Source organism: Amblyomma mixtum, chromosome 1, assembly GCF_055824585.1.
Source record: "Amblyomma mixtum isolate Tamu chromosome 1, ASM5582458v1, whole genome shotgun sequence".
Taxonomy (NCBI): domain Eukaryota; kingdom Metazoa; phylum Arthropoda; class Arachnida; order Ixodida; family Ixodidae; genus Amblyomma; species Amblyomma mixtum.
Genome location: NC_143012.1, coordinates 317,023,536 through 317,047,704, shown reverse-complemented (window position 1 = coordinate 317,047,704; position 24,169 = coordinate 317,023,536). Strand labels below are relative to the sequence as shown.

The 24,169-nt window shown below is 46.7% G+C and overlaps 1 protein-coding gene and 1 long non-coding RNA gene across 4 annotated transcripts; both read left to right on the top strand.

The window, feature by feature from the left end:
- Positions 1–1,490: 1,490 nt before the first annotated feature.
- On the top strand, positions 1,491–5,814 carry LOC149372581 (uncharacterized). 2 transcript variants are annotated; one of them, XR_016287014.1, is made up of 4 exons: positions 1,491–1,817; positions 2,042–2,131; positions 3,533–3,644; positions 5,524–5,814. It is a non-coding gene; the product is annotated as an uncharacterized LOC149372581 (long non-coding RNA). The 2 variants fall into 2 exon arrangements; XR_016287013.1 differs by lacking the exon at positions 5,524–5,814 and having other exon boundaries at positions 3,533–5,454.
- Positions 5,815–6,609: 795 nt separating this feature from the next.
- Positions 6,610–23,945, top strand: LOC149372580 (uncharacterized). 2 transcript variants are annotated; one of them, XM_089567081.1, is made up of 6 exons: positions 6,610–6,730; positions 19,144–19,252; positions 20,405–20,506; positions 20,627–20,686; positions 22,388–22,609; positions 23,489–23,945. In XM_089567081.1, the coding sequence occupies exons 2-6, from the start codon at positions 19,192–19,194 to the stop codon at positions 23,659–23,661; spliced, it is 618 nt and encodes a 205-aa protein (XP_089423207.1). In that variant the 5' UTR covers positions 6,610–6,730; positions 19,144–19,191; the 3' UTR covers positions 23,662–23,945. The 2 variants fall into 2 exon arrangements, with proteins under 2 accessions (XP_089423207.1, XP_089423208.1); XM_089567082.1 differs by lacking the exon at positions 6,610–6,730 and adding an exon at positions 8,668–8,910.
- Positions 23,946–24,169: the final 224 nt, after the last annotated feature.

Genomic DNA, 24,169 nt, shown 5'->3' with positions numbered 1-24,169 from the left:
AACCGGGTGCCAGAGGAAAGAGTAATCAAGGCGCTTATATTGAGGCAGTGCATTGTGAATTCTTATGGAATGGTTCATGCGTCAGGAAATAACTCTTTCTTTTAGAGGCTAATGATAAGCACTAAACAGTACATTGCACTAGATAGACGCTGCCCGAAGACCCAAGCTCGAAAATAAATGAAACTACGGCGTATAAACCGGCAGGTTTTCCTTCTTCATCGTAAGTTGCTTCGGATGACTGAGACTTTTCTCTTGTGTGCACAAATAAAACTGAGCTAAAGGACACATTGTATCGCACTGACGAACCAATCTTTAACAAAAGCATAAATTCAGCGGTGGCAACTGCCTATATTGAATAAAATGAAAGCGCGTATAATAGACGGAATCGCCCGAATAACCAGTCGGTTGAAGCGTCTTAACGGATGCTTGCTGGCATAGCGCTGGCAGTGCTCCATTTCTGCTCTGTTGACCCATTTTGAAAATATTTTGAGAATTTCGCGAACACTGGAACGATGAGAGGTGAGAACTGCTGCATCAGCAGTTGTCGACTGTCGTTTGAAGCCCTCTTCTGCGCCATCTTCCTCAAATGTTCAAATGTTGTGAATCCCCTTTGTTTGCCTGACGCTTCTGATCACTCGATGCGGCTTTATTAAATCAATATTTCTACAGCTGTATCTATTTCGATTGAGTTAAACTATTTTTGAACAGAGCGGTTTTTCTTTCTTCGGATTCTCCTCACACGTGCGGCCCCATAAGCACAAAAGAAAGTTGAAATTTCTCGCAGCAATATCACGCGGCAATATCAGTATTTAAAACTGTTACTGTGCCTGACATTGAATCAATAATGCTGCAGCATTTACATCGCTTTTTTAGCCGGTTCTATGACTGATTTAGAAGTACAGGAAGGGCAGTTTATTGATATATATTTCGCAGTGCCTTCTGTACGCGGTAGTAAATGAGAGCTGATGAGAACTTCCGAATGATGCTCGTAACTTTAAGCTGCAGCTGCTCTGAAAACTATTCTGTTGCATACGCCACACATTTACGGCAGCATCTGCGTAATTCATACTGCGTAATAGCTGGCTGCATTAAAAGCTTCAAAGGGATACTGCAAGGACTGACAAGACGAGTCTCGCCGCGCTCGTTGTCTCCAATAACGGAAGAGTTGTGCGCACGCCGAAAGCGCGGAAAAATACGTGCCACAAGGGCAGAGAGGCGCATGCAAAAATAATAAGCTACCAGCACATTGCAACGACCAAAGGTTGTCGCCCGCACGTGGGCGGCTTGACCTTGGGACACTACTGGGAACGCAGACGTTCTTTCAGTCAGCGGAGAAAAAGAAAAGAGGGGAAGCGCGGAGTCCGGCGGAACGAAAGAAAGGCACGAAGCATGGAGGAAGGAAAACCTCCTCTGTAATTCCTCTATGGTGCGAAGCAAGCTTTGGAAGCGATGGCTGGCGATGGGTTGTAGTCATGGTTGTAGTTTCTCGTGGTTTCTCCCTTCTCTCTCTTCAGGTCACGTGCCTGTCTATTTGGATTGGCCGCTCGCGTAGAGTCGAAGACGAAGCCGCTGTTTACCGCGCCTGGGTGCCGTCGTGCAAGTCGCGACGCGCATTCCTCTTTTCATCTTGTAGTACGGGCCTGTGTGCGTTTAGGTTCTGTTCAGCGATTACTTCATCGTGCAAGCTTCATCGATGTGTGACGCTGCAGTGGGCGACATCTTCGCGAAAGAGTCAACGTCTGAAAGAAACAGCGCACGCCAGATCGTCGCGGCGCCCTCATCGTACGGATTCTTTGCGCCCAATTTCAACCGTACAAGTAAGTGACATTTTCGTTTGGTCATACGGGTTGTTTCCTGCCATCAAGTTATGGTGTGTTCAGTACAGATTTTTTTATCATGGATTGTGTGCGCGAGCCGCTGCTTGTTGCTATTTTCTTGTTTTGAGCCGGTCGCGTGCGGCCGGAGGGAGCCTATCGTGTACAACACACGATCGCAGCGGCGCAATCTGCCGGCGTCTTTCTCATGCTTTCTTTCGCTGCAGGCCCTGATCCTTCGTCTGCCGTGCGAAAGAACATTGCCGGTCGTCTCTTCAACGCCAAGTATTTGTCCCTGCTCACGACCATTCAGTAAGGTAAGTCCAAGCCGCAGTCTCCGTTCAGAAAGGGGCGAGTAAATTAGGGTGCGCGCTTCTGTGGCACGTACTGCGCGCAGTGCTCACATCTACTGCAGCACTGTATATGTGATTCTTATTGGACCATAATCCCTTTATAATTTTAGCGCTGCAAGGCAACTCCTTCTTTGGATTGGATTGGATTGGATTGGACTTGGGGCTTATCCCTTTGTAACGGGCGGACATTACACGACGGACATTCACGAACGTCCTAGCCAACTTTGTGACGCTACGGCGAAGACTGTCCCGCCGTGTTGTCACCACCACCTAACGCTTCAGTCCACTCCAATTTTCAAGGCGGCGCTTTGTTGTTTCGGCCGCCCTGGCCTTGGTAATGGCTTCCTGGTTGTTCATTTCACTGTCGCCCGCACCGCCCTCTGCCGGTTGCCCTGTGTCAAAACCTAGCGCCTGCGGAAGGGTACATCCACTCGGTTGGCAGGGCCGCTTTTTTTTTTTTTTTTTTGCGAATGGACGGCGTCAATTTTTTTTTCTTTATCACGGACTAGCAAGCAAACGATAAAACAGTAAACGTGAAATTTATTTCTGCATAGGCACGAAATTAGCAGCTCATTTGTGCTCTGCGCTTCCTGGCATGCGGCCGTTTTCGCTTACACCTTGCAATATTTTTGCTAGCCCAGAATGTGACTTATCATGCCAGCAGTTTTACTGCATTCGAATGGCAAGATGCGCTTGCTAATGGTGTTAAGTTGATATGTAACTGGCTCTTCACTCAGGCTGAGAACTAATAGAGAAAAGTGAACTTGTTTAGTTCTTTTTACTAGTGAAAAGGTCGGGGCTAGTTGGTGGCCAAACATTAGCTCACAAAAGCGTACAGTCTATGTCACCTCTTTTTGTGCTCTTGTATTCTCTTGTGAAAGAGGGAGACTTTAGGTTTGATGTCGCTCTAAGAGGTTGAATAGGTGAATACGCTAGTATCTAAGCTTTTCTGTTTAGAACAATAAGGATTTTGGTTGCACTACTGTAATCTGTCAACGAAAAAAAAATTCTGTAATGAACTGTCAATCTCGTAAGCAGTAGCAGTATAGTTCTTTCTTTTTTCTGCAGTGGCTGTTAGAAAATAGGTTAATTATGTTAGGCACTTAGTGGCAATTCACTGGTAATAGGCCATTGTGCTGTGGAAGTTTGTGTAGGCTTACTGTGCCAGTGCATTGCGTCAATTATGCCTCTTATAAATATGTGGCAAGTGCTGTAATGGATAAAATTTGGAATAAAAAGTTGTTTGTTATTTTCAAAATATTCCTGTAGTTTTTTGAGCATGTGTGCTGCCATTACGTGGTTTAATGAACATATAAGTTATCACTAACCATTACACTAACGCTATAAATGACGCCTCTATTGCAGTGCACCTGGGAGAAGGAGGGATGCAAAGGTGCACAACCATTGTCACTCCTAGCACCGAAGTTCAGCCTGGATTCTTCAAAACCGTACAAGTGGCCGGGACTAGATGTGTGTGGTATGTATGTTTTTATGTAATTGGGACATTGTTGCAAGTTCATCATCACTTGATGTCCATCCGTGAACATAGTATGCTATGTTGCACAGCTGCAGCCATTCTATTACAGAGATTTTAGAGCTTTTCAATGTTTTCGAGGACTTAGTTCTGGAAGAATTTCTGAATAATGGTTTGATTAATTGTGACCACTTTTTATGGCATGAAGTATAAATGCAGTTTTTTTTCTGCAAAAGTAGGCTGGACTTCAGCAAAGATTTCATATTGAATTAGTTTGAGAGGCGCTGCCTACAATACATGTTGCTGACGTCAGAAAAAAATGACACAATTATGGTAATGCTTGGCAGGGCGGCATGCTACCAAGCTAATATGACTAGCACCGTTTATGCATGTGAAGCTTAATGTGATATGCAGCTACGTGAGGCTGTTAATCTTCTTTGCACGGTTCACACTTTCTTTTTGAGTAGGAAGGTGCTGTTCACTGATGTGAATAATTTCCAACAACTCACATGAATCCATATTAGTTTTATTTCACATCGGAGTGAACTTAAAATTTAATTAAGCTCACGTTCCCTGCATGTGACAGCAGATATGGAAGGCAACTGTTTTAATAGCCATTCTTGAATGCTGTCAGTCAGTGTTTACAATTTCATTATGCTAAGCATCTGAAAAGATGTGTAAAGGTAACATTCTATTGTGCCAGCAAAATGTAATTCATGAGAATTACTGCTGCTGCATATGCTGCAAGCATTGGATGAAGCAGCACTGTCTAAATAAAAAGACGAGATTTGTAATTTCCTCAAGCAAAAATAGTGCTTTAGAAGGAGACTGTTCTATGCTGCTTGTGTAGTTAATGTAGTCTGTCAGTGAAGGCCAGTCCATAACCAAAGCTTTTTGCACAGGCATAATGTAGAGGTGTAGTATGAAACAGGCTATGAACGTGAATAAAAAGTATCTGTATTATAATGTGGTCCAAATAATTTTTTGGGTATGACGTTACCTCATGCATGGAGACAATTCTTTAGATGTGTAAGTTGCCCTTGCTATTATTTCACATTTAGCCGAAAGCTTTTCTTTGTTTTCCAGGAGTGGTACACTAAGATTTATAGTGCATAGCCTTTGTGCATAGGCCTTTCACCAGGTATTTAAACTGTATCGAAAGGCTGTGACAATGGAATGCACCCAAAAATGCCATCACAGGGACAAGCTTCCTGCTGTTTGCTAATTGGAAATGAATTCACAGGTAATATATGCAGGGAAAATTACAGTTGGAAGTATCACTCATTGATGCTCAGATAATCACCTACACTTCCCTTTTAGGAAGAAAATTCACTGTATGGGCAACAAAACATATAATGGCATCAGAGACCAGAGACATATTGTTAGCAAGGGCTGCATGAAACCTGAACCACTCTAGATACGGAGAAATAAAAACACGAGAATGGAGGGAAGGGTTTGTTAAACGGCATTTCATTTTAGTATCACCTTTTAGTAGCTTCCATTTCATGCACATGTTTTTCTGTTTCTCGATATGACCCTCTTCTTAGTCTGGCATCCGGGATGCCTACAGCCTGACCGTGCAGCTGGGCACAATAGTCTGGATTTTTCCTGAGAAGCCAGTGTGCTTGTGATAATGTCAGCATATGTGAGTGATTAAGTAGCTGCCATTTAGGACATGTTTTGTTTTTCCTGCATATCTTTTCTGATTTTGGTTCTCAATAATAAACAGAAGCCTGCACTTGTGGCATTGTTTTCATGCATTTCCATTTATCCCTGCCTTTTGTGTGGTTTACACTTTTAGACCTGAATTAACTAAGCCCATAGCCACGTCGTCTGAGCTTTGTGGTTGCAAAATTCATTATATGTTTTCTTCTCTGTGCAGGTAAAATACATGGTACATACTGCCTCCACCTGTATGAAGAAGACTGCCAGGGTCATTGCTGTAATATGGTGTAGCATGTGGCAAAATAAATATGACGGTATGTTTCTTTCTCCCATTCGTTTATGAATTCTTTGTGTACATTCTGCAGTAGTACCTGCACCTGAACACACAATGACACAGACCATCTCACATGAAAGATTCGTCGCAACATTTTGACACTGCCTGCACTTCCAGAAAGACTCGGGCTTCTACCATATGGGTCAACTTTAGTTCTGCATTCAGTGGGCAGGTTTACGCTGCAGAAGGGTAATAATGCTCTCGTGTGGACAGTATAAATACACCACCGAGTAGTGCATAGATACCCCTTGCAGTAGGGCATTACTTTGTACCACTAGAAGGGTAACTTTATCCATCATGTAAGGGTATAAGCTTGCACCACAGGGGTGCAAACTTTGCTCTGTTTATGACGGTATAAGTTTAGTCTTTGACAAAGTAACTTTGCACTTCTATACGTAGCATAAATTTACCTGCTAAAGGTGCAAACTTGCACCTTGCATGCTAGGATATGTTTATGCTTTCCTCAGGCTAACATTTACCCCTTTTAGAAAGGCGTAATGTTATACCTAACTGGTTTAAAGTTACTCTTCTTATGTCAGTGCAAGTTTAGGCTATTAGAGCGTAACATTACTCTATGTGTGAGAGCATAAATACTTAGTCTCCAAGAAACAGCGTAACCTTACCCCCAAAAAGGTGTCAGCTCAGCGACAAGTGTTTTACCCCTCAAAAAGACTAAGATCACACCTTTTTTTCTTAGAGTGTACTATGCTACTAAGGTTGACCCTTGTTGAGTTGCCGGTGCACTGGCCGAGCTTCAACATCCGCCCGTCGCGCTGTCATTTCACCTCCTTTACGCTGGGTCACTGAGACCCGAACGGATTATCGCGTCCAATTACATGTGGCGACGACAAGACGGCGCTCCCGCTTTCGCGATAAGCCGCCCGAGCGGCAGCGATAATCCCCCATAACAACCCCGAAGCATCGAGCCGCGTTTTCGCACCGGCGATAAACTTCGGCACTATCGGAAATGCATGTGCGTGGCTGATAGCGCCGATTACAAGCTTAGGGATGGGCACCGCTGGTCGCTGACGTCTTGGAACGCGTCTTTGCCGTACGCGGACAACAGAACAAGATCGGCGCTCCTCGGAACGTGAGTATACATGCCGTCCTCGTATAGCCGCTTTCTGAGCCACAGCTTGCATCCGTGTATACGTTTTTTTCTCGCAGATTTTAGTCTCATGCTGCTCATAGTATCTTGCGCAGGTTCCTGTCAGGGAGGGTGAACGGGTTCACGGGACAGAGAGCTCACGGGATAGCACAGTGGTTTACGTTTTCGATCGTGCCTTCTGCCGGGATGGTTACGGGCTTCCTGAGAATTAGAAAGTAGCGATTCATAATATACCTAGATCACATATATGCTTCTAGGTCTACAATGAACCCCTGAGTGCAAAAAAAAAAAAATTAAGCTTGTTCTCAAGTGTCGCGCTCAGTAAACTTGACTGCAGGTATAGTACTGCATTCAGTGTCCGCTAAACTTAATTCTTCACTGATACTAATGCGCACACGTTTTCCTCATGCATTGCTGGCGTGTTTTGCTGAGTTCACTTGTCCCGCGCAATTGTCCTGAAAGAACTGCCGCCCTTGCCTGTTTTCACGGTAAACAACAGCGCGAAGGCCAGCCAGCTTCTTCGTTTCTTCTGCCGTCTTCGCCAGCTTGTGGAGGCAAATGTTCATATAACACTGTTCTGCTTTCAACGGCCGCTAAACAGCCTTATCATATTTAAGCCGACTAGATTAAGTTCTTTTGTATAGCATTTTTATTTGACTTATTGTACCGTTCCTTGCCCACGACAACCAAGCACCTCTCTCGTTCCATCAGAAGGCTTAGGTCCTAACAAGCGAGAAATTCTGCCTTAATTGTGTTTTTAGTTTCCTCATGTTTTTTTTTATTTTACAAGCGCTTTGTTTGCAGTCATCTTCAAGGCGTATTTTATTAAGGAAACCTTCACTTGCTCTGCTATCTTAATTATTTGTCGCTGTCCATCCGTGCTAAGGTGTTTAACTATTTTGTGGGAAACAAAACTTGTAAAGTCTTCCTCCGAATGGTTCGTGACATGTGCTAACTAAATGCACTTGTTTTTTTTTTCTTCCGAGTTTCCACTGAATAACCATCTAATCTCGTTCGTACAGCCTTACTGACGGTTTTGTATAGCCCGATCAGAGTACGTAGCATGGCTGAAGGAAGTTTCGTTTCGAATTGTGCTGTTACCCTCTCGCATACGCTCGTCCGCACGCCGGTAATGGGCGTTTCTCACGTCGTGCAGGGAAGCGCATTAGTTGCACCAAGCGGTTGGCAGGTTGCTGTGGAAAAGTGTACGGTAAGCGGTAATTTTTCTCGGTATCGCATCTTTACATTACGTCTTCGGGCGCACAGACCCGTGGCGAAAAGACTACGTTGTATCCGATAACACGCTCTAAGCGGAAAGTGCAGCCTCCGCTCCAGTTCATCCTTTACTTCAAGAGCTCCAAAGATACAAGTTCCTACAATAGCACACCTTTACTCATTGTGCAGATGTGGCGTTCAAGTAAATTTGCGATTTCAGACGGCTTATAACTTGGTAATTTCTACTTTCCTTTCAAAAAGCGGAAACCTATGTCTGGCTATGTAGTACATTTTAACCTGGCAGTACTTCGTCGCTCGCCGGCGAGAGACCCAGTACGCGACAAAGTGCATTAGACGAACCGACCTAACACGATCCAGCCTTCTGCCTTGATGCCCGCGCATCTCATTTTCCTGAGGGAATGGAGAGATCGGCTGCGTCTGTGTATACATCCGCCGAGATACCGCTTCTCGTCTCGCGGGAGTATCCCGTCCCTCCTGAACCATCTCCACGTGCTTTGTTTCCCACGCCGGTAGCCCAAACAACGCGGGTGTCCCGTGTACGCGTACACAAACGCGCTGTGGTTGCAACAGGCGAGAGGTATTCGACACGCCGACGGCGACTTGCAGCGGCCGACTGTGTGTATGCGTGTTAACAGGGATAAACAAACACCGTTGCGCGCTACGCAGCGCCGCGCGGGCATAGTGGGAGCCATCGACCGCCGCGTTGCGCCGTAGTCGCTGTCGTGGTAAAGGGAGGCGGCAGCGCGGAGGGAACACCGCTGGCAGCTGCCGCTGGAACAGCTGCACGCCGCCCGCTCGTCACGCTAGCCGTGGAGCCATCGCGCCCGGTTGTTCGGCGGCTCTGCTCGAATGCCCTGCTGTGCGTAGCGAAGGCCGACGGAAGAAGACGCGTCATGTACTGCAGCAAAGACAACCTGCTTCACAATGTGAGTCCGTGGTGCGCCGCGTTCGTTTCTTCGAGCGACGCAACGGGCGCCTGCGCTCGATGATCGTTCGGCGACCTTGCGAACTGTGTTGCAAGCACAACACCCGCTTCCGTGCTCGCGTATGGATGGATGCGCGACCGTGTGACGTGTGCTGAGCGTGCGCGAAGCAGCATACCTGGTATCGTGCGAGATGCGGTCGAAACGGGTTTTATCTCCGTTTTTAGTTCAAAGAGGCGCGAGATCCGTACTTGGTCGTGCGTGTAAGCGGCAACTATTGCGGGCCTGGCGGCTATGTTCCGGAGGCAAACATTTCGCGAAGGCCCCCCGACGGAGCATGCTAATGAGTGTGCGAAACCGATCAGTTTCCCGCGGCGACTGGGGGAGCCTGTGGCATTTGCTCTCCTCCTCCCCTGTTTCCTTCCGCCCGCACCTTTGCTCCTGTGCCATAAGTCAAGGCCAACGAAAGAAGAGAGAGCCCGGAATGTACGAAATGTAGCTGTTGCCATTTGCGCGCTTGTCGTTCGGCAGCATGACCGTGTCATACATGGTGCCTTTGTTAGTTTATTCGGTACTTTTAGCGTCGTTTTTTTTTCTTTATGGTTGTTTCATCTTTTACTGTGTGACTGCTGAAGGCACTGTTGGCCTGACATTGTTGCTGACGCATTGTTGGCCTAGCATTCTATATACACTTTATTTTCAGTTGGCTTGTGAGAAAACGTGACCTTTTCTTCTTTGTTCGTAATTATCTCGTAATGTACGGGTGCAGATTTACAGCCGCAGAGATTTTTTTTTTTTTTCATACGAATGCGATCGCTCAGTTGTCGGGCATTTCATCCACTGTGACGACACGTATGTCAAAAGTGCGTCATTGCCTGCCAGCCCTCCTGAGAGCACGCCTGTTAGCTTGGGTCGAGCCAGTTCGAAGGAACCCGACCACATTTTTCTCAGAGCGAAAGTTTCTAAAAGCAGAACTAATAGCCTTGCAGCTAGCAACGAAACATTACGGCAGTCTTACTTTTTTGTTTTGGTCAAACGTTAATTCAGTGTTTTAATATCATTTTCTTCTGACGTATTTTCTAATAGTAAACAAAACTGGGAATAGTCTTTCCATAACTTTAATCAAACATGCAAATAACATAAATTTAACATTCTCGAAAATGGTAAAGCAACCCTTCACGAGAATGCAGGCCAGCCAGTTATGGACGTACAGTACACAACTTCATTCACGCTTTGCAAGCACAAGCTGCGAGGGCGACCCCATACTTAGCTCCACAGTACGTACCGCTCAACAAGCAACTCATGCACTCAGCCCCAGACGGATACCGTGGAGTCAAGCTTATACAGGCAGCCATTGCTGAGTAGAGTCCCATGAGTGATATTCTCGAATAGGTAATAAGCAATGCTTCCTAACAAAATAATGGTGCTGTGCATGCAATCTATGGCAGGCACAATCTAAGCGATTTCGTTGTAAAGGACTGCTGGTTGAAAAACATCTTTACTTTAAGAACCGTGGGAAAAGTTTGGGGATCCAGTGCTTGAAATATATTTGTAATATTGTTTATAGTTATCATGCAAACATTATAACATTTAGGAGAAACATAAACAGTGCTTATTTGTAATGTTAAAGTAATGTTTATGACACAATAAAAAATATCAATATTTCATTTTTAACATTAAAGTAACATTTAAAACTCAGCACATTAGAATGTTTACTCTGGATGTTAAATTAACGTTACTGAAACTTATATAACATTTTTTATAACATTATTCTTATATTCGTTTTTTCTGTAACGTAATATGTTTATAATGCACATAACATTATGTGTTAATTTTTAACATTATAATATCATATAAAAGTAAGCATTGGGGCAATATTTACTTGAATGGCAAACAAATGTGTGTAATAAAACATATAATGTTATTTGTTAATTTTTATCTTCAATATAACGCTCCAATGCAGCATATAACTTTACTGCAACTTACATAGTATTTTAGAACGTTATTCTAATGTTCGGTGATACCTGGGCTATTGCTTATCGGCAGCTAATTTTGCTAATTATAGATAGGCAGTTAGTATAGTAAGAAATTCAGGAAATAGAATATCTGATACGTTGTTAATTCACTGCCATTTGGAGGTAGCATCTGCACGCCTATCACGGCTCCAAAGGTCACCATTTGAAGCACGCGTACTTAATTAAAGGGACACTGAGAGCGACTCCATTCAACTTGTGCTCTTAGTAAAAGTCAGTTATGAGGCTTTTCTTTGCTATGTTGATGCTTGTCCGGGAGCAAAAAGCGCGATGATTTCCGCAAAAAAAATGGATTTAAAAATTTTCCCGCCGGCCGCTGTTCAAACAAGTGACGTCTGTACAGTGGGAAGCGACTCCGTGATCAACCTTCGGAAGTGAATGGTGGTGTAGCCTAGCCTCGGGGATTCGCGCGCAAAATAATGATAATAATAAACTGTCTTGACGCACCATAGTTTGCGAAATTTTGCCGCCCATGGCGGCAACTTTATTTCGTTTTTGGATATTTTCTAGTTTATAAAGCAACTACGTTCTCAGTGATCGTAACGTCCTTGCCAGAACGCGGTCATCATATCGAGACTCGGCAACCTCAATTTATTCTCAGTGTCTCTTGAACATCCTTTGGGAACACTACGACACCATGCATGCAAAGTACACATCCTCTGCACTTGCCGTAAAACCACGTATAACTGCAGCAGCTACAACAAACGCTAGCTTATTACGAAAAAGAAAGGCGCTACCATCAGAATATGTATTGCAGCAATGGAACTGCGTCGAGCAGTAGAGCTGCGTCTCGGATATAGCGAACAACCATAGCCGCACCACTCGGTTATAGCGAACAATAAGCAGGCGCCGTAAACTCCCAACCGCGGTCGGAAAATTCGCGCCACTGCGGAGACCAAAGAGCGCCCCTCAGAACCTGTGATCTGTGGGCTACGCCCCTGATCCAAACCCAGCACTCTGTCTGGGAGTGCCTGAACGCACAATGATACCAAGCACCCATCTTCCACCCTTCATTCTCCTCCTGGGAGGCTGCCCTGTCCGGCTCGGTCCCGGGCGACCAGTAATCGCTGATCGAGCGGGCGCGCTGCGGATCGCGTCAGCCATGGTAGTCCTGAACTGAGGACTGCGCCCACCATGGACGCTGTAATCCTAAAACAATGTTCTTACCACCACCACAACCCCAAACTTAGCAGCAGCAAAGCAAAAGCATAAAGACACAAAAGTTACTTTTTCCTGCTTGAGAGAAAGAAAAAGATGTACGGCTGTGAGCATACTCTCCAGCACGCCGTGGGCGTATGCTGGACTCGAAGCGGCAGTGTGATGATGATGATAGTAAGCTAGGTCAACTACGGAAAGAGAGGCCGAATTTTGCATATATGACATTTCTAACGAGAGGGGCCTTGTCTTGCAGTGGACCCGCCTGATGGTGGTGATGAGGCGGTGATGACCTTTTGTTTGGGAGGGGGGGGGGGGGGGGGGGGGCTTAGCTTAGTAATAGCGAGATCTGACGCGCACACGAAGTAATTACTGGACTCGTCATATGCAACACTGAACTGCTTGCTGGAAACGAACAAAATAAACAAAGCGCGTTGTTTTGCTGAGATGTAGCCTCAGCGATGTATTTGGGGGATTTCAGCGTCCGGTTTTTCGGGGGATTTTGGTGTCGTAAAGATAGACTCGATCGTCGAGCGCGAAGCAGAAAGGCAAGGTTGTCGCCTGCCCGGAGGAACGGAGATAGCGTCGCATACTTTCCGGGATTATGCTGCTGCAGGTGTTGCGAACGAGGGCTCGCTTCGATTTTTTTTTTTTTCCGCCGGCCCGTTCATGAGTCGCGGCGTTATACATCGCCGCTGGCATACGGGTAAGTGTCCGGTTGTCGGCCTGAGCTGTCAGCCGCATATTTTAATGGACAGCTGTGTAGACTTCTCGGCCGCTGTTCCTGGACTCAAACAATTCCGCATAGTTCGGGCTCGTACGACCGCGCAGTTCTGACCGTTCCGTGGCCTGTATGGAAGAGTTTCGAGGTGGGAAAGTACCCAGGCTTTGAAAAAGAACAGCACGCAAAGGCGCAAGACACGTGGCGTCTGTGTCTTCCCTTTTGTAAAGTTTTCTCTTAGTGACAAATTCTTGTCGCAATGACAGCATTGTGTATATATCCACGCTTGCCTGTCAAGTAGCGACAGAACCGGCTCGGTCAGAACTATAGAGATTTCTGTCGATGTGGCAGCCGATAGCGGGACGTGTTTCCGTCGTTGATTGCGTTGATCCGGTGGTACTGAGATAACGGCAAACCGGAAATTCTCATCGCACACATGGAACTGCCTATAGGCAATTTCCTGTCGTAGTCAACTGGATTGCTTGTGACTGCGATAGGAGTAGACGCAGTGTCGCTTTCTTTAAATATCGGCGTGTGTCGGTGGCCACCTACCAGCATGTGCACATCCCCACCCTAACACCGTAGGTAGGAGGATGCTGACCCACCCAGCGAGACCCTCAATCCACCTCCCCACCCCACTGCCGCATACACTCACTCCTCAGAAGTTCCACCCACCGCCCACAAGCCCAACTCAACAATTAATTAAAACCAAGGAGATGATTCTTTCAAATGGCCATAAGTTAAAAGGCACCGATTACAGCATAGGGGAGGACTTTTCACGCCCTGTACGAGAAGCGCGAAGGCACCTCGTAAAGTTTTGACAAAGCTACTACCACTAAATTTTCCTTGCGCTACAAAACTTTGTGCATCGGTTCTAAACGCTATGCATTCGACGAGTCATCACAGTCTGTACACGAAATCTCATAGCATAAGTCTTATCGTCGCGCCACTACTAATCTTCCTTGTAACAGCCCTCGCGGTAAACTTCCAAATCTTCCTTTTTCTGTTATCTTTACCAACATACGTAGTTTCCTTCCCAAGCGTGAACACATTTGTAATCTTGTTTCATCATCTTCCAGCAATATACTTGTACTAACAGAAACGTGGCTAACAGACGACGTCATCGATCCGGAAGTTTTAGCTGATTTACCAAATTTTAACGTTTTCCGAAAGGACCGCAAAGGTTCACGAGGAGGAGGTGTTCTTATTGCCACTAACCAGCTGTTGCCTTGTTCTGTCATTAACATCCAATCAGAGCTTGAAATACTTTGGATAATCTGCCGTTCCGTACCACAAATCGTCATACTAGGCGTCTGTTACCGGCCCCCCTCCAGTAGTCCAATCTTTTCCTCAAAGTTAAGCGATAGTCTAAATCAAAAAACTAGCAAATATCCCAACGCGCGCATTCTTCTTTTCGGTGATTTTAATTACCCATCCATTGACTGGATGAACCCAACACCAACAGGCAATACTGAAATGCCGAACTTTGTCGACGTTTGTTTGAATTTCAATCTTACCCAGTTAGTAACTGAACCCACACGCGTAACACAGGAATCCTCCAATATCCTGGACCTCATTCTAACTAACCAACCTGAAAGTTTATCATCACTTACTTCTCTCCGCGAAATTAGTGACCACAAAGTTTTACACGCTACTTTCACCTTCATCCCCCAATCGCGCTTAACATTCCCTAAAACGATTCGCCTTTATGACAGAGCGAATTACGAAGAAATCAATAATCATTTAATAGCGTGCTTTCCAAACTTTGATACAAGTTTCGATGATCGATCAATTGAGGAAAACTGGCTTATCTTTAAAACTAAAATTATAGAACTTACAGCGAAGTTTATTCCCACCATCACATTTCGTGCCAATCCCAACAAACCATGGTTCACAAAGCATTTGAAAACACTTGAAAACAAAAAGAAGAGATTTTTCCGTGCAGCTAAACGTAACCCGAGTGCATGCGCATGGAAGAAATATTACGAAGCCGAGTCAACATACCTGCAGTCTATCCATGATGCCAAACGAACATTTTTCCAAACTGACCTCCCCAAGATTCTAACAAATAACCCGAGGAAATTCTGGAAAGTATTAAACCCCGAACAGGCGCCGGTCATCACACTTGCTAACCCGCTTGGTGAGATGACCAGTGGCATTGAATGTGCTAATATTTTTAACGCCGCTTTTTCATCCGTTTTCACACACGAAACTGATATGCCACTTTGTACCGTAACTGACAACCTGAGTTCGCATATGCCTCCAATCATCTTTTCTGTGCACGGCATTATATCTATCATTGAAAATATCAAGATGTCATCTTCTGCAGGTGCTGATGATATCACCCCCAAGTTCCTAAAAAATACTTGCCATGCTTCCGCAGCGTATCTGTCAAAACTGTTTGCACAATCACTTTCCACAGGTAACATACCCAGTGATTGGAAGGTGGGGAAGGTTGTTCCGGTCTTCAAATCAGGTAACAAAGAATCACCCCTTAATTACCGTCCCATCTCTTTAACAAGTGTGCCATGCAAAATCATGGAACATGTCATTTATACTCATATAATGAACTTTCTTGACTCTATAAATTTTTTTCATCCTGCTCAACACGGTTTCCGTAAGAACCTATCGTGCGATACACAGTTGGCTATTTTCATCCATGACCTGCATGTGAACCTTGACTGTAACCTACAAACTGACGCAATATTCCTGGACTTCGCGAAAGCATTTGACAAAGTACCCCACAAACGCTTACTACTAAAACTGTCCTGGTTAAACCTTCATCCTAACATATTACAGTGGATAAGCGAATTCCTGGCTAACCGCACCCAGTTCGTTAACGTTAATAATCAAGCCTCTAGCTCTGTTCCGGTAACATCAGGTGTCCCGCAAGGATCAGTCCTTGGTCCGCTATTATTTTTAATATACATTAATGACCTTCCAACGCATGTCTCTTGTAACGTCCGTATTTTTGCCGATGACTGTGTCATCTATCGCACTATCAACAACGCCTCTGATCAGTTCGCCCTCCAGAATGACTCAATCAGCATACAGGACTGGTGTAACAACTGGCTCATGGAACTAAACCCCAATAAATGTAAAGTCTTGTCATTTCACCGAAAACGTAATCCTGTCCTCTTCTCCTATAAAATCTCGCATGTCACGGTAGAATTAGCTCAGACTTACAAATACCTCGGAGTAACATTGTCCAATGATCTAACCTGGAACGCGCATGTCACTAAAATCATATCATCCGCTAACAGAAGCCTTGGATTCTTAAAACGACATCTACGTCATGCGCCACAAAACCTAAAATTGCTTGCCTACAAATCACTTGTCCGTTCTAAATTAGAATACGCCTCTGCTATTTGGAGCCCTAACCAAAATTATCTAATAAATTCCCTAGAATCAGTACAAAATCGAGCCACAAGATTCATACATTCGTGCTATTCATATAATGTCAGCATATCAGCACTAAAAGCAGAGGCAGGATTAACATCCCTGGCTTGTAGGCGTCGTATTACTAGTATGTGCTTGTTTCATAAATTTTATTTCAGCTCACTTCGTCGTCCTCCCTACATCAATCCGCCGGCACGCATTTCCCTCCGCATTGGTCATCCCCTTCAAGTAGCCCGGCCATGTACGCGTACAACTACATTTGCATCGTCATTCTTTCCACGCACAGCCAAGGACTGGAACAGCCTTCCACACGACATCGCCGCAATCACCTGCCCATCAACATTTGCGAACTGTTTAACTGCTACCTTTAACAGCGAATAATATTTGTATCTTACGTTTTTTCTTTGTTTATTTAATCTGATTTTTCAATGTAACCCACCCCTTATGTAATACCCCCAATCCTGGGGGCCTTTAAGGTAATAAAGTGAAGTGAAGTGAAGTGAATCCAGAATCGCTTCCCACTATACCAACTCGCCTCGATTTTAGTTTCGACGCCTGGTCGGAACGTGGAACAAGCACGCGTCTACTTCGGATGGCGTGTCTCAGCGAACTGTCCAAACTGTCCAGAGATCAGGGCAGACGCACAACACATTCTCTACTCATGTAACCATGCCATTACCTCTCCTTGTTACCCTTACCCTCTCCCTCCTTCCTGGAGTGACTGGCTTCACTCGGGCTCGGCAGGTAATCAGCGGGCCTTGGCAGAGCAAGCACTCTTCTTTACTGGGCTTCAGTGCTGGCCTCAAATAAAGTTTTTTTCTTTCTCCTCCTACTCCTCCTCCACTAACTTTGCTGGTGGCGGCCCGAATGAGACAAGCCTAAAAGATAGCACCGGCGCCATCTTGGGCTGTGCGTACGGAGGTGATGCAGCGCCTACTGCGCGGTGCTTCTGAACGCTGCCCGACAACTTGGTGTTTTGCGGTGTTCCTGAACTTAAAATAAGTCTGGTTTTGTCTAAATCTAAGGGAGCCAACAAACCACATAATCCGAGTAAGAGATCGTCAGTGCTGCACGGTGGAATGGATGGTAAGCAGCAGTAGCGGCCAATGCAACGCCAAAGGGTCGCGCTCCGCTTACTTCCGGGATGCCTGTTTAATCTTTTACGGGGCTCATATTTCATATATGAATTGTAGCTGTAACTCCAATTGCAACTGTGCACACACGCGTATACAGCGAAGGAACCGCATGCGCAGCTACTGATTCAGAGACGGAGTGAGAAAGACAGCTGCTCTTCAGAAGCACAAACCACCTTAGCACCCCACCTCCACCCACCCGGTAAAATTAGAAGGTGAAGTAAAGTAAAATCAAGTAAAACCATCGAAGTAATAGAGGGCAATTCCAACATAGCTTTTATCGCATCAGGTTTCATGATCCTCCTGTCTATTTCTCAATTCATGTTAGCCCAAGAGACGCCATGGTCGGCTCGTTTAGAGTGCTTTTAGGGGTGCACTGCGAATCGGAGGAACTGTTTTGTGGCCGTATACTCTCGTACCATTCTTTCGTGCAAGTGGAGTCGCATGCAATGGACACGAGCAATGTTGCAACCGAGCTGCGGCGGCCAGATGCCTCTTAACACCGCTCGCGAGACTTGTTGAGCATGGCGCCCATTGCGTAGTTCTCGGAGTGTGTGTGTGCGCGCAAGCCCCTCACGCTTTACTAAGAGAAACGGTGGTTTTCGTGATCCGTCTCGTCGTGTTGGCGAAATCTCTGCTCGCTACCTCGACCTGAAATCGTTTCCGTTTCAAAACTTCAGGTCATTCAGAGAGAAGAGTGAGAGATGGAGAAAGAGGGAACGCGGGGAAGTTAACCAGAGCCCGCATTCTAACTTAGCCCAGAAGAGCTAATATTTCGGTCCTCCCTGCACCCCCTCTTTTTTTAAAATTGATATGCCCTCTATGTTTACATTCCTCCTCACCCCCTCTTTCCGAAAACTTTTGTATCCCTTCTTCCCTTCCTCCTGTACGGGGTAGCAACAAACAAAACAAAGCCCGCGGCGCCTTGCTGATATAGTTTTCAGAAGCAGCTACTGCGCATTCTCTCTGGTGGATTTAAGACGCTCCTCGGCATGCGCAAAGCATACGCTGACGAATAGCCACGTATTCCACTACCGAATTCTGACGTAAGCACCCGCGTAGTAAACTGTTACGTCTCATGCTTGCGTAATAATTGTTCTGAGAGCGATTGTTCCGTCGAGCACCGTGTTTTCGAAATAGCGCAACTGTTTCCCTCAGCTGATGTGGGCCCTCTTATGCAGCGTGGTTCCTTTCGTTCGCTCGTAAGGTTTATAATAGGTCATTGTTCCGGAGGTTAGTAAAAACGACTAGCACGGTGAGGAGCTCGCGCCGCCTGTGAGTCGATTTTGCTTTCTTCGCCCACGCTGTTTGAAAGCTGTGTTTCGTGTACGCATAGGTGAGTCTGGCTGTCGTGTTCGCAGGCGAATGTTTGGTTTGGTTTGGTTTATGGGGGTTTAACGTCCCAAAGCGACTCAGGGTATGAGGGACGCCGTAGTGAAGGGCTCCGGAAATTTCGACCACCTGGGGTTCTTTAACGCGCACTGACATCGCACAGTACACTGGCCTCCAGCAACCGCCGCGGCCGGGATCGAACCCGCATCTAAGGATGGCGATACAGCTATATCTCTTTGGGAAAAATAGGGGCCACTGCGGTTTTCCTGTACAAAAAAATTATTTTGTGGTGTTAGTGGGAGTGGTCTCTTCCACCGTCTTACTCAAACCCACCATGGAGGAAGAGCAGAGTTGTTTTCTTCTGTTACAAAGATCGCAGAAGTGCTCTCCTTTGCAGCGGTTGTGACTGCGCCCGGGTGGATGCTAATTGCGGCCACTCCTTGCCCCGTCTCTCTCTGCGCAGGCCAAGGGGATCAACGTCAGCAGCGACCCGATCGACCTGGCGGCGGCCATGCATTACGGAAGCACCAACAACGCCCCGCCCTCGGTGTCGCGCTTCTGGTTCGGCAACGGTACGCCCCCGCACCTCGCGTGCTGACTCACCCTATTACGCGCTCGTTCGCCGTGCCGCAACGACTGCAATACGACGCGTACTCGCTCGCTCGCGCCCGTTGTTCCATTCGCCCATTCATTTCACTCCGTTGACGCGCTCGTTATGCTATGTGCGCGTCCTCTCCGCTCGCACTAATAGCGTGCCTGACGGAGGCTTCCAGTGTGCCGCAGTGAAGTTTGCGCGCTGGTAATTAGAAATGGATGGGGTATTGTCAGTTTCGTGCTCCATGCATAAGATATGCTACAAGCACGCATATTGTGTACTGCCTCATATGCCAACTCAGAACAACCGCTCGCCACGTGTAGGGGGACGGTTTGTTAAGACTAACCAGCAGTCCTCCTGATTAGAGCGTTGTGAAATAGCTATTGGAAGAGCGTATCTATAGAGAAGAAAAATGAAGTCGTGGACTCGTCGTTTCAGTGTCGGTATTATGTGTTTGTGTTGCGCCTTGGTTACATATTAAAAGGTCCGAAGGAAGCGGCCAACGTCTCTAACGCACATAAAAAATAAACTAAAGAAAAATTTTGTCACTTTCCTCCGCGGTTAAAGAAGCGAAACAACAACAGATACACTGCGTGTTCCCTTCGGCATGGGAACGCGTGGCGGCATATTGGGCGGCCATTTTGGTCGACCGGGGCCGCGGCTGCCTCGATACCATGTGCTTCGCTGGTCAAAGGCTTCGCTCAGCCCCAGAAATAGTTTTCGCGGACCGCGATTAGCGAACTGGTCATTTGAATTGACCAGTTGCTACGTTAGTGTTGCGGTGCTAGAAGTACGAAAGGATGGACTTATGCGAAGGAAGAAAGATGCCCTAACCACATGTGCCCATCCTACTGCACCTGTAAGGCACACAGCACCACATACCGCGATGTTTCAACTGGCCCAATCGCCAGCAGATGTGACCGCAGATGTAAAGTCTCAAGGAAGAAAAAAACTGTTCAGGGAGTTTGAACAGTTCATATATTGCCGGTAAAGTACATCCGTTCGGTTGAAAGGGGACGATGACGATCGCTGCCGGATAAAGTGTACCCATTTCTCGGCTACCACCCCTCAGAGTGTTTCCGTTCCTGCACTCTCGATTACTTATCCTGGGGTGCACGTGTGCTTGCAGACGAGTCCGTGCTCGAGCGTTTGCGGCAAGCTCGAGAAGAGTACCCGGACCATGATCCTCAGGAGGTGGCGGCCGCCGTCTTGAGCCTCTGCCTGAACTACAGTGAGTTCACGCTTCCCTGGAAGACTGGGCATGCCTCTCGCCGTGGCGCGATCCATGCTGACTTCAGCCGCATTGACACCCCCCCCCCTTTTGATAAATTTTTTCTTCGTCTCTTTTCAGTTGTGTTCACACTTGTTGTCCTGGCAACATTCCTGATTCCCGCCGCCTCCCTGATTATAGGTGAGTTCTGTGAGGGGCAGAAGCTTTGTTTTAAAGTTACAAGCATTGCCTGTCCAGGGTCTTTTTCGCGCAGTTTCCTGTCTTGGCGTATTTGCAACACTTGTTTTCTGTGCTTCTAAAATGAACTCGTCTGATAAGGTATCGGTCAAAGTTGCAGGCACACAGGTCCGCAGGCAACCAGGGAGAGATTTTTCTAGTTGCTCACTGTCGCAATGAGGTTTTTCGATTGTGGTCAATTCAGTGTGTGAGGAAAGTATAGATCAGAGGTGGCCAAACTGTGGCTCGCGAGCCGCGCGCATGCGACTCCTCGCGGGCCCAAGTGCGGCTTCCAACTCTCTGGCGTCTCCACACCCATCCCCCCCAAACCCTCCCATTTCTGCCTCTACAGACAGCCGAACTGCAAAGAGTTTGCTTCACGAATGGGGCGTCGCAATGCAGAGACACAATGAGCAGCCGCTGCATGTGTGGGATTCACTGTTACCACCAGCTTTGCTGCAAGAAATAAAAAAAAAAAAATTGACGCCCCTCTTTTTATTGCGGCTTTTCACTAAAAATATTACTTTTTATGGCTCTTTACGTATGCCTGTCTGGCCTCGCCTGGTACAGATCAATGCTAGGCTAAATGTCCAGGGTTGGCTAAAAAACAAAAGGGAACACTCAAGCTCCGCCTGAATAGGACGCTCCAGCTTCGAGACTTCAAACGGTCGCCGACGTCGCTGGCACCGACGCCGGACAGTTTTGTCCGACAGGGGGTAATAAGGCTGTCGCGTTAAAACGGCCCCATACCGAGTACTAAGCCTGTGTTCGGCATCCGGTATGAACCTGTACTGGAATATACTGCCAGAGCAGTTTACATGCTCCTTGGTGAAGGATCTCTGCGCTCCGCGGCTACCCTCGTTGGTGGCACAACAACCGGTATACAAGAAACTGCTGATGTCTCTTAAATCTCCGCATCCGGTTTTACTGTGTTCACACCGTTCACACTCGCTGATATCCACGCCGTCCTTTAAGCCCTGGTGGAACTGTCGTTCCTTCTCCACTCGGCCCTAGTTTTTAATTCTAATACGAAGTTCGCCAGTCAGAGCGCCATATGCAAAAGCCGGTCTAGGCTGGGATATGCATCTCCTATCTGGCATCCGCATCAAACTCATCTAGCTAACGCCCTTGAAGCTTTGCAAAATCGCGCTGTAAGATTCATTCACTCCGACTGCTGTTTCAATACCAGTGTAACAGCATTAAAACTTCAGTCCAAACTCTTGAACCTATAGGTACTCGTCGTCATATAGCTAGCCTTTGCCTGTTCCATACGATATTTCACAGTTCGCTTAATCATCCCCCATACTTAGCTCCACCTTCACGCATATCCCACCGCACTATGCATCCATTTCATGTTGCTCATCCGCTCACTAGAACCGCTGCTTTTGCTGGCTCATTTTTTTCCCCGAACAGCTGCCATCTGGATCGGCCTTCCCCACGTCATTGCTGCCATCACCTGCCCATCGACGTTTGCGACCAGTGTTTGTCGTCACATTCAAAAATTGTAATCTCACCCATGATGTGTAACCCACCCCTTATGTAATACCCCGAAAGGGGGTCTTTAAAGTAATAAAACGAAACGAAGTTGCTAACCAACCGCAGGAAGCCACGGGGGGAGCAATAATCCCAACGCGTAGACCATCCGGTGTGCGCTTGTTCCCGCAGGTGCCCTGACCATCAACGAATGCCCACACGAGCCCATGATTCCGGTTGTGCTCGTGCTGAGCGGCGTGCTGGCTCTCGTCAACGGCGTCAGCAACGTCGTGGTCCGTTCGGGCCGCCTGCAGCCGGCCGACTGCGAGCAGGAGGCGGCCAGCCCGAAGTACCTCCTCCTGGGCGCCGTCACGGGCGTGCTCAATGTGGCGCTCTTCGTCGTCTTCATCCTGGGTGGGCAGCGATTCACACCTCCCTGTGCATTTGTCCCTTTAATTTAAAGAAGACTGACATCGGAAATAAAATGGGGTCAGGGGGGGGGGGGGGGGGGGACATGTGGGCCTTGCAATGCCATGCGCAACGTTTTCAGATCTCAGCTCGGTAACTTGGCGCGTGACAGGCGCAGTGTGTGTGCTTTTATTTGGCCGCTATTATCTGCACTGCACTGGTCGGAAGCTGCTAGAGTCTGTTTACGGGCCGGGCTATGTAAGTACACATTGCCTTTAGTACTCGGCATCTTGTCGCCAAGAGCATACAACGGCACGCGTGCTGCGAACGTGAGCTATATACCTGTAATCAGTTTTAAAATGAGTGCCCTTGAAGTTATCTCCAGTCCCTTATGTTGACGTTGCATTCGCCGTCTGCCTGAAATTGGCCCGTTTCGGTGTCGCAGTAGCTGCAGTTAAACGGTAGGTAGCTGCGTGCAATCAGGGCCCTTTTGCCATTCATATGCACGCTACGCGCAAAGAAAAAAGCAACAATGATAAAAACTTGTCGAAAATTTAGTTAAACGTGTCGAAAACTGCGCGCTATTTCGTCGGAAGGTGTCTCGGGATTGAGAAACTTTCCGATGATTGCGCTGTTGGCTGAGTGAACGGATATACTGAGTTAATCATGCATTCATTGCTTCACGATGGTGCGAGCTTCCGTGTGCTTGCTTATCAAGCCTGGGGCCCGGCATTCGCTCACCGGATTGGAATTGCCACACTTCCTCAGTTAAAGTGCTAGGTCATGTGACCGTCCAGCTCACATCAGTGTCTATACCTCAGTTGCAAATTATCAGATTATGCACTGCATCCTAATTATCTCCTGCTTTCTTTGTTCAACTTGCAGGTTGCGTATACGTGTACGGCAGCCTATGGCCATCGCAAGACCGCACGAGCGAGCACTACTGCTCGCTGACGGCTTTTTACTTTGCCTTCTGGGTTCACACTGCCGTCTTTATCTTTCTGGGGCTCTTATTTCTCATCGGTATCTTGGGGATGCTATGCAGCTGCTGCCGCTAACAAGTATCTTTGTGACCGACTGCAAGCCGGAACTTACCGTTGTGAAGTGGCGGTGCAGCCTTTGAGCGTGTCACAGAACTGAACTGCAAAGCTCTGGACGATAGCAATGCGAGTGAAGTGTGTGCTTGTGTGTGTGGCTGTTGAGTTGCCACATGTATTCAGGAAGATCTGAAAATGCTAAAAAGTGCCTTGTTAATATTCATTTGTATTTTGCACAACTGTATATATTCATCAGTTGCGATGTGCGCTTTCGAATGTTGTAATAAACTGTGCCAAAAAGCGTTTCTCAGAACGACTGAATTCTTCCGCACCCACGCACAGATTGGGCCGAGCAGTTATTTATTTTATTTATTTATTGAAAGTACCTACAGCGCCCATGAGGCATTATTGTAGGGGGGATATTACTATATACAATAACACATGCAAAGAAGATATTGGGAAACATGTCAGCAAGGATAACACAACATATTAAAAAAACTAAATGAGTTTACAGGTAGTATGAGTGATG

What these genes read in the sequence shown, in the direction of transcription:
- LOC149372580 (XM_089567082.1), top strand. Translation starts at nt 8,878, where the DNA reads ATGTACTGCAGCAAAGACAACCTGCTTCACAAT. An exon ending in GCGCTTCTGGTTCGGCAACG is followed by an intron (nt 19,253 to 20,404) that starts GTACGCCCCCGC and finishes GTGTGCTTGCAG; the next exon opens with ACGAGTCCGTGCTCGAGCGT. An exon ending in GAGCCTCTGCCTGAACTACA is followed by an intron (nt 20,507 to 20,626) that starts GTGAGTTCACGC and finishes GTCTCTTTTCAG; the next exon opens with TTGTGTTCACACTTGTTGTC.